The sequence below is a fragment of the Myotis lucifugus genome, unplaced genomic scaffold (genome assembly GCF_000147115.1).
Source record: "Myotis lucifugus unplaced genomic scaffold, Myoluc2.0 scaffold_35, whole genome shotgun sequence".
NCBI classification, from domain to species: Eukaryota; Metazoa; Chordata; class Mammalia; order Chiroptera; family Vespertilionidae; genus Myotis; species Myotis lucifugus.
Window position 1 is genome coordinate 3,207,401 of NW_005871083.1, and position 9,959 is coordinate 3,217,359.

A 9,959-nucleotide genomic window follows, 5' to 3' on the forward strand; every position below is an offset into this window, starting at 1 on the left:
AGTGTAACTGGTCCCTGGATGCCTCTCTTAAGGAGCATTACTGCAGCCTGGCTAACACTCCCATGGAAATGGCCCTCAGACCCTGTTTACTGCGTCAAACACCTGAGTTCCTTGTTTGGGCCAGTGGTTCTACCGTCCTGCCCTGCCGACTGAGAGTCAGAACTTAAGCTTGCATCCTTAACCCCTCCCTGGCCCTCGCTCTGTCCTCTCCAAACCCAGTTATTATGCCCTGCCATGTTCTTCCCTAAATATCTCCTGGATGCTCTGAGTAGCATGTGTCTACTCTCATCTGCATTGTCACTTACTCATCTAGATTCTTCCCATGATCTCAGGCCTACACTGGCTCCTCCCTTCCACTCGTACCCAGTTCCAATCCATTTGCTACCCTGCAGCCAGGGTGACCTTGTCACACTGTATCTTCCCCATATTACTCGCAATGGCTGCCCATTGCTCCAGGACAAACACCAAAATCCTTGCAGTGGCTGGCAAGGCCCCAGCGGCTCTAGCTGCTTCTCACATCACTCTCTTTGAGCTGTGCCATGTCTCCTCCTCCCAGGGACTTCCACCAAGCTGTGTCTTCTGCTCTGAATGCTTTTCCCAGCCCATACCCTGTAGTGTTCCTTCCTCACTACTCCTTTAGACTGTAACTTAGGCATCAGGCTATCAGGGAAGCCTCCCAGATCCTTCATCTGGGTCTAATGCTTTTCTTATATTCATTCATTCATTCTCTCATTCACTCATGTTTATGGAGAGCCAACTATATGGTAGGTACTGTTCTAGACACTAGGGATACAGAACCACTCAGAGAGCAACATGTACTATGATGGAGCTTACATCTTAGTGGGGGAGAAAGACAAGGCACAGACAAGCAAAATATATATTATGGCATGATCTCACACAATTGTTTCCTTCCCTCATAGCAGTTGTCTCTGTTTTGACTTATCCATCAATTGATATTTATGTCCCCTGCCAGGGGATACCTTGGGGTCTGAGCTCCTTCCTAGCAACTGTACCCTGAGAACATACTAGGTGTTCTATGGATATCATAGATATTTATTGAATCCATTTGGTCCCAGGTGAATGAATGCCCATGAAGTCAAGTTGTTAGACTGTTTGGGGCTTAGGGGGAACAATCCCTAATGGCCAGACCCTTAATGCCCTCCTACCCTTAGAGAAGGCTCTCTGTAGCCTCTCTCACTGTAATTTTGAGTCAGAGTAGAAGTCAGCCATCTTTTTCTGTAAAGGGCCAAATAGTAAATATTTTAGGCTTGGTAGGCCATATGGTGTCAACTCTGTTGTTATAGCACAAGCACAGCCATAGACAATTATATAAACAAGTGGGCATGGCTGTGTTCCAATAAAACTATTCATAGAAACAGGCTGCAGGCAGGAATTGGCCCGTAAGCCAGAGTTTGTAACCCTGGAGTGAGATGATCCCAGATGCTCAGCAGCTTATGGCAGTCGAAGGCGTGGCCCGACTCAGCTATGGGTTCTGCTGGCAGAATCCAACAGCTTTCCACAGACCCCACATCAATTAACAGGAAGATTATCACAGAAGCTCAAGCTTCAGGCATTTACAGGTACCAGCTCCTGTGGCACGTGGAAAAGCGGTTCCCTGCCACTCCCAGAGGAAAGAGACTTTGGCCTGCAGGCTGCATAAGGCAGGGATGGAGGCTGCCACATTCCTTGCAGGGTCCCCAGGTTCCTCAGAGGCTGAGCTCATTTCCTGGCCCTGCCCAGGCATGTGGCAGGGCCGCTCTAGGCTGAGCAGCTGCTGCCCTCCACCCAGCCCAGTCTGTGCTCAGCTGGGAGACACAGGGGCTTTGTGCAGATCGGGTGACACTCAGTGGGGCCTTTGAAATGAGACATGACATGTCAAAACCTGCCTATTGCTAATGCTAATTTTCAGGAATTTGACTTCTGTTGGCAGCTGACAGAGGAAAAACAATTACTTTTTGTTTCTGTATATGTGTGTAGTTATTGTTACCCTAACCTTTGGGGTCTGTACTTAGGGAAAACAGGAATTATCTGAGGCTTACCTGCTAGAATGGGATGAGTGGACAAATTTGTCTAGTATTTACAGAGCCAGAGAACATTAATTACAGCATTAACACTATATGTGGGCTGTGGTGGGTATTAACTGTTAAAAACGGTTACACAAATTCCCGGTAGTGCTAGGGTTAACAATGCCCTGTGTATAAAAGTACTCTAGGCAACAAAGTTATGGAGCTGATATTACCCTGAAGTTACGAATGCTCTTTCTGTTAGCTCGGTGCTTCCAGAGTACCCTGCAGGGCTAAGGCAAGTCGTTTTTGTGATGTTCTGGTTATACTCACACTGTGGGTGAGCAATGCTGATGGGAGGCCAGTGCCCAGTGTGTCACTGTACTCCAAGGGCAGTGATGCTCTCTGTATAACACTGCACCCAGTGCACTAGAGCCTACGTATTATCCGGTGGTCCCAGAGCCCCTTGGCTGCCGATGCATAATAATGTGTTGGGTGAACCGATCTGCTGGTTATTCCAGCTCTCAGACTGCCTCAAAGCTGTGGTGTGTCACTTCCCTGGGTGTAACTATTCTACAGGAAACAATGGTCTGGATGTTATGTTGCTCTGGATACCACCTAATCACCCAGTGGCACTGATGGTAATAAAATTCTCAAAAAGAAGGTATAATCCCCTTGGTCATGTTCTTCCAAAGTGCACATAAATGGGATTCAATCAGAACAATCAAAAAGAAACTTTTAAAATAGCCTATCACTGAAAAATTAACTGCATAAATTTGATGAAGCCGAAAATTTTTGGAAAGCAGGCATTCCCAATACAAATGGCTCTAGGGGCAAGCTGATAAAATGAGGGCGGACAATGGGCTAGGTCAGTGGTCGGCAAACTGCGGCTTGGCAAACTGCGGTTCACGAGCCACATGCGGCTCTTTGGCCCCTTGAGTGTGGCTCTTCCACAAAATACCAACTTCTGCGCATGGGCCACGAAGTTTCAATCGCACTGTACATGCGCACCCACATGTGGTATTTTGTGGAAGAGCCACACTCAAGGGGCCAAAGAGCCGCATGTGACTCGCGAGCCGCAGTTTGCCGACCACGGGGCTAGGTGAATAGTAGGGAGAGGTGGGGACTGTGACAAACTACAGAGGCATGTCCTCCCTAAAGGGGAGAGTAGTGACTCAGCTCCAATGGTGTGGCCATGTAAAAATGCAGCTCTAGGGTTGCCTGATTTTCTGAGATTTTAAGAAATGCAAGAAACCTAGACTTGTTTTTAATGTACAATGTCCCACTTTACAAAACATTTGGGCCAAAGAGATACATCCATGAGCTACATTTGGCCTGTGGCTGTCACTCTGTAACCTCTGCCCCGAAGCCAGATTTGCAGAACTGAGATGGATGGGCTTCAGCACCATCAAACTGATATTGCAAGGTTCAATCTGCTAAACCAAAGGATGACCATTCACCTCCATGAAACCTGGATCAGTCTGCATTTCAAGTTTGAAAGATCATTTCTTTCTTCTCTAGCCTGCTCTTAGCTGCTTCTCCCAGTAGAGAAAGTAGTTTTCTACCCTAACCCAAAAATAAAGCCAATACTTAGTGTATGGTGATGGTACAGGGGATCCTACAGTCCAGCTAGTCATCCTTTGTACAGTCTGCTCAGGTAGGGGGATCCAGGCCCGGGATACCCTGGGTGGCTGCAGAGGAGACAGGCTGTGAGGAATTGTATTGGCAGCATCTGTCAGGAGGGTCAGATCCTCCCAGGCGTGTGGGCACCTTGCAGACAGCTAAGTGGAAACATTGCCAAAACCACTGGTCACTTGATTTGATTCTGTCCAACTGATTATTGTAATTGGATGACAGATTGATATTTCCCTCTCTTTTTCAACTGGTGTTGAAGGGTGAGCGGATCTGGCTCATGACTCACTCTTCTGGGTAGTTACCTAATGGGGCAGATTATCTCCTTTCACAGGCAGAACTGTGGCTGCCTTTTGGCTGCCTGAAGAGTAAGCTAGGTCCAACTGTAGTCAAATGCCAGGAAATTTCAGAACTTCCTTGCATTTCATATTGCATTGTCTACAAAGGTCTTTGAAATGTTCCTTGCTCTAATACTCAGAGGGGATACATAGTTGAAGAATAAAATAAAACAGAAGCAACTATAATAGGGAAAAAAGGAAGGAAACAAAACAAGGAAAGATACTCAGTGCAAAATGACAGGACTTCTCATTGTAGCAAATAATTGGGAATAGGAAACTAGTTTGGTTTTAATGGAGCTGCTATACTGAAGTTCTTTAAAATATGAGCTGTAGATTCAGAATTTTGTAATGCTGTGGATGGAGCCCTCTTCTGGAGAAATTTTTCAACAGATATTAAAACAAGATAAAAACACGAAGAGATAGACACACACACATAGTCACATACAGAGAGAAAGATAATTAGGACATATTATTGGCTATTTAGATGATATGTCATTCATATATGAATTGAATCCATAGTGGTTTTTTCTCTCCTTTTCCTTACTTCCCACTAAATAGAAATTAGCTCTACTCCTCAAAGAACTATTTTTTTGCTTTGTTTTGTTGTTTTGTTTTTGTTTTTTTTTTTTGAAAGGAGGGAAAGAAAGAGGGATATCCTCAAGAGTCTAGCTGAACTTTTACCTAAACAGTGAACTTCAGACTGAGACTCCATGTACACATCTAAATGCTGGTACTTACAGATAATGCAGTTATTGGGTACATTGGTTTGTTGGGCAGTTTTAACACATACAGAATACTTCTAGAAATAGATTTTGTTTAATGAAAAACCCAAGGGCTAAAAATTAAAAAAAGGGGAGAAGGGGGGAGACAGAGTAGGAGAGATTAGCTAAAATGACTATTGAGGCTTTTAATACAGACTATGGCATTACATAAATTCCAGATCACATATTCAGCCTTGCAGTTTATTAAATGTCTTTGGGGACTTGCTAAAAAATTTGTTCAGACACATTAACTCTACCACTTTAATTCCTTTCACCACGTATATCTCTGTTTCCCCAGGGCTATTAAAGTCTCATAGGCTGCTACATGCTGAACCCTTCTCAGGGCAGGAGTACTCTCTGCAACCCTCAATCTTTTATCCTCATCAAAATGGTTCTGCAAAAAAACACTGCCCTTAGAATATAATATAGGAAGTTGAAGGAGCACTAGAAGACACTGATTCTCAAAATCCTGAAAGCCAAGATTCTGATTCCAAGAAAGGACTTCCCATTTTAAAATCAGCACCTCAGAATTCTGTGGAACATTTGTAGTCACTCCTAAGTGACTGCTCTCCAACCTGAACCACTCCCTAAAATCCTAATTCTTGGAGGATTACTCATTTATTGTTAGAACTTTTGGCTAGTTGTGATACCCAAATATGGGAGGGGGAATCATATTTACAGTGGAATTTCTAGCTCATGCTGCTCTTTTTTTAAATTATTTATTATAGCCAAATTCCAGAGGCCACTTCTGGGACAATCTTTCTCAAAACACCCAGGGGAAAAGAGAGCTGATTGTCCTTAACTTTGCCAGTTCCCAGCCATTGTTGGTTAGAATTCCTCTCCCTGCCCCTCCCGCCCCCCCAAATGCCTAAAAGAGCAACCTAGCCAATAAACTTACAGAGACTGATATCTTCCAAAGCTGGACCCAGCACCTTACCACTGAGGTGGAAAAACACACACATGCTTGCCTGAACACCATGAGGGCTGAGTGACTAATTTGCTTTATTACATTGTTTTTCCCTTTCTTCTGTTTTCTCTCTGCCTCAGGAAAGTTTTGTTTTTTTTCTTGTTGACTCAAAGGCCCCAAGACTTTCCCCACTTTCCCCACCATGGCCCTCAAGAGCTCTGCATTAAGCCTCTTGCTGGGTAACTGGATTGCGCCAGCATGATTTCTCTGCAAGGTGCTACTGCTACCAGGATATCAATTACTGACCTAATGTGGACATTTGCTCTGGTTATGCATAATAATCTAAAAGAGAAATATGCTTCTCAGGGTAGGCAATTTAATTCATTTTAAAGGAACGGAGTGAGCTGTGAGTCTTCAGAACGCACCTGTGCTAGCTGGGCCTTCGCTGAGGAGACACACCAGTTGCTTTGCAAAAGGCATCATATGAGAAGCCCCCAGTGCATAAGGATTGCTGGGTGCTGTGGTCTGTCTTGTTCAAAAGGAGGCATAACTTTGGACAAGCCCTGGAATCCAAACTGAGGGCAAAGCATGCCCACAGAGACTGTGAAGTCCTAGGTAAGGTAGTGGTAAGTGCTCCCAGACACCGACAGCTCCCTGTGAGCCAGGCCTCATGGTAATTGCGTTACCTGGGACATCCTTTTCAATGCAATACAATCTGCCTAGCAAGCCTATGAAGGTGATAAGATTATTTTACAGTGGAGAATCTGGAAGCTCAGAGAGATTAAGCAACTTGCCCAGAGTGGTACCACTAGCATATGGCAGAGCAGATCTGTCTGAATCAGAAGCATTCTCTGCACTACCCTGCTGAATTGGGATTGCATATCCCTACATACAGCCTCGGGAATAATTAGTCCAGAAAGGCTGGAAAACTGGCTCATAGACAGGCATAGGATTTGTGGCAGGACTTAAGGCTACAGAAACCCTAAGAGAATCAACCAGCAAACCTTGGTAGAAGAGGAGTACAACTGAGTAAGGGAGTACGAGTGGGGGGAGGGGGCTCCAAGTACTATCACACACTGCCACCCCCACTCTGAGCGCTCTCCATGGGACATGGGTCAAATTCCAAAGTCAACACTAGCTTGGACCCAGCAGTGGTCTCCCCTTAGAAGGCTGTACTGCATCTTCTCATCCTAACCTGCCCCTGCCTGGGACCCTAGCTGCTCACTCTCCCTCTCACCTATATACTCATACATGTGCCTCTTCCCCTGGCACCCAGGAATCCTGACCAGAAACTCAACATCCATTTCTAGCACCCCAAGGCACTCCTTGTCTCCTTCCCTCCTCTTCTAGGCTGCCAGGGAGACCTAGAGGACTGGGTCCCTGAGCAGTGCTGGGCGTGCCCCTTAGCCTCCAGCACCTCCACATACTGCTTTCCTACACACAAACTTCCAGAGATCTCTCAGATACATAGGTGGTTGCTGGAGGACCTTGTCTCCATCGTCCCCTTTTAGGAATCTCAGGGCGCTTCCCTCACAGCGCAGAGCTCCCCTCCTTCCCTCTGAGGGTTAACAGGCAGCTGCGGCCCGGTGGGCAAGGCTTGAACTTTTCTCTGTGTTCCGCGCCCGCCTGCCTGCCCGCCCAAGAAAGCAGCAGAGGCGGCAACCAAGGCTCAGGGCTGAAGCTTCAGTTAGCTGGACAAATGGGGTGTAGCGTAGGGGGTTGGGGCCTGTGCCCTGACAGGGGACGCACTCCGGTCTTTCCCGTCTTTCCCCGCCTGAGGTTGGGGAAGGAAAGGACCCCCAAGCAGGAGCAACTGCCACAGGCGCCTTTGAGCGACAGCAGCAGCCGCTGCTGCGCAAGGCTAGCCTGAGGCACCTTCCAGAGCGCACCGCCGGGCTGGGTGAAGGGGCCCCGGTGCCCCAGGAAGTCAGCAATGCCAGGCCATCCTCTCCAGCCGCAGAGCAGCCCACAATCCCGACACAAGCGGCGCTTCCCTGATCCGCGCTGAGCTTGGTAAAATAACGACTCCTTGGAGTCGTTTCCAACTGAGTCTTTCTCCAATACACGAGCCTCCGGGAGAAGGCGAATCAAAGTTACGCCACTTGATGTAGGCGAGAATGTCGCCCAGGCTGGCAAAATAAAGGACTCAGGACTCCGGAGCTCTCTCCTTCTCCCCTTCACGCGAGCGAGCGCGCACACGTACACACCACACACACACACACACACACACACACACACGGCGGAGTGGGTAACCGGGACGCCCTAGGATCTCTGGGGCTGGGAAGAATGACCTCCCTTCCAAGCCCAGGGCTCTCTTTGCCAGGGCTCCAGGAGTCCCCTAGCGCCCCGAAAGCCCCCTCACTCTGCCGGCATCAAGCAATAGGAATGCAGATCCAGGGCGCAGGGCGCGCCCCCGCAGCCCCTCTTCCCTACCTGGGACAGGAGAATACACAAGGCAAGCGGAGTTCTCGGCTGCATTTTGCCCGACTAGAAGAGCCCGGCGGCGTTTTCATTCATGCACGAGGCTGCACTGAGCATATTTTCCGTGGGAGCCAGGCTTTGAGGAGAGGCTCTGCCTCGCCAGCCAGCCAACTTCCCAAATAGATCAGCGGCAGCATCACGAAAGCATTGGGTAGAGGCTGATGACCAGGACCAATGGCTTTACAAGACGGATTCCTTCATAAAGCTCCCTCGTTTTGCATGGCAGATACGGGGCGAGCACCTCGCGCAAAGCGAGACCCTCAAAGGAGGCAGCCCATTTGCTTTTTTGGACTGTTGGGGCCCAGCCTCACAAATCACGCTGGGCATCGCCAGCAGATTCCACTTATGAAGAGAATGGAATTGCACCCGGGACTGGCGGCCACTTACAGCTCAGTGCAAAAAGATTCTCTTTATTAAAATGTTAATAAGATCCACTTTATTTCCAATAAATCAAATAAAATTACCCCAACAGTTCCAGCCCTTTCTACGCCTGGAAAGACCTGGCAATGGATTTTCTTTTTTCTTTTTCTTTCTTTTTTTCCCATGTGGTCCAAGTCATGATGGTGTTTGGTGTTTCCCTGCCATCACACAAATCACAAAGAGGACAGATCAATTCTAGCTTGCAGAAAAAAATCCATCAAGGGGCAATAGACTTTATTAACTGCTCAAATGAGAATCTGACTGGCCACCTACTCCACAAACATTCATCTGGCTCCCAAGTTGGGACCATGATGTGAGGAAACTTTTTTATTTTCTATATGGATATAATCTTTTGGAAGCTCCTAGCTATTCCCCCCAAACTCAGAACAGTAGTACCCATGTCTCAGGGGATTTTATAAATGGAGTCCTATTGAAATGAGGGTAAGAGGGATATCCAGGTTTGTCTTTCCCAGTAGGAATCTAAGAATATGCAATAAAGACCTTACATTGTCATTTCCATGCAGCCTCCTAAAAAGGATTTGAGGTGTTCTATAATACAGGATATTTGTGCAATAGAATTTATGCAACCAATATAAAAAATCTGGGCCAGAAGGAAAGAAACCAGAAAACTGAAATGCTAAACCCAAACTCTAATAAATTTGCTCTGATTTAGATCTGAGCTTCCTGGCGGCTAAAGCAATAAGAGAAATATATAAGTTACATTGTTCTTATTATACAAATATATTCTGACATAATTTCCCTTGATGCCAAATAATGGAATAAGTGTATTATGTGTTATCTAATCTAGCAGGATACTACCTGGTGATCCAGGGGATGGGGCTGTATTCCTAGCATCTGGCACAGGGCCTGGAACATGGAGACCGTTAGTTTGTGTGAAAGAGATGTCTAAACTTAATCAAGAAGTAGTGAGTGTGGGGTGGAACAAAGATTTTTAGAGCCACATTGCCTAAGCTTAACCTGTAGTTATACCACTGACTAATAAGTTACTCATACTGTCTCTGCGTCTGTCCAATGGTTAAATAAACATATACATTATACTGAACTCTTAAGGATGTGATGAGGATTAAATAACAAAATAACCACTCAACAGATGTAAACTGAATCACCTTAAAAAAATATTTCATTGTCAGCTGTTCTATCACAAGGTCATCTCATGTGGCCCAAGGTCATTAATGAAGATGCAATGCCATCTGACCACCTAGCTGCTTTAGCCAATGCCAGCCCAACAGATGGCAATGTTGGCCAAACAGCTCCCAGAAGAGCCCAGGAAAGGTGAATACTTCTGCTTCTTCCAGCTTTCCACTGTCCTCTTTTCAAGGTAGCATTGCTCCTGAGCCTCTAAGAAGTGCAGTCACAGTGTTTGATAGATGCTGCACTTGTCTCAGATTGGAACCCA

At 46.5% G+C, this 9,959-nt stretch overlaps 1 protein-coding gene across 1 annotated transcript in view; it reads right to left on the minus strand.

Moving 5' to 3' along the window:
* Positions 1-8,413, minus strand: part of CDH13 (cadherin 13) — a 990,542-nt gene extending 982,129 nt beyond the window's left edge. The window contains exon 1 of the mRNA XM_006087037.3: positions 8,075-8,413. Coding sequence (XP_006087099.1) covers positions 8,075-8,119 — 45 coding nt within the window. The 5' untranslated portion in view covers positions 8,120-8,413. The remainder of the gene's footprint in view (positions 1-8,074) is intronic.
* Between the last annotated feature and the right edge of the window lie 1,546 nt (positions 8,414-9,959).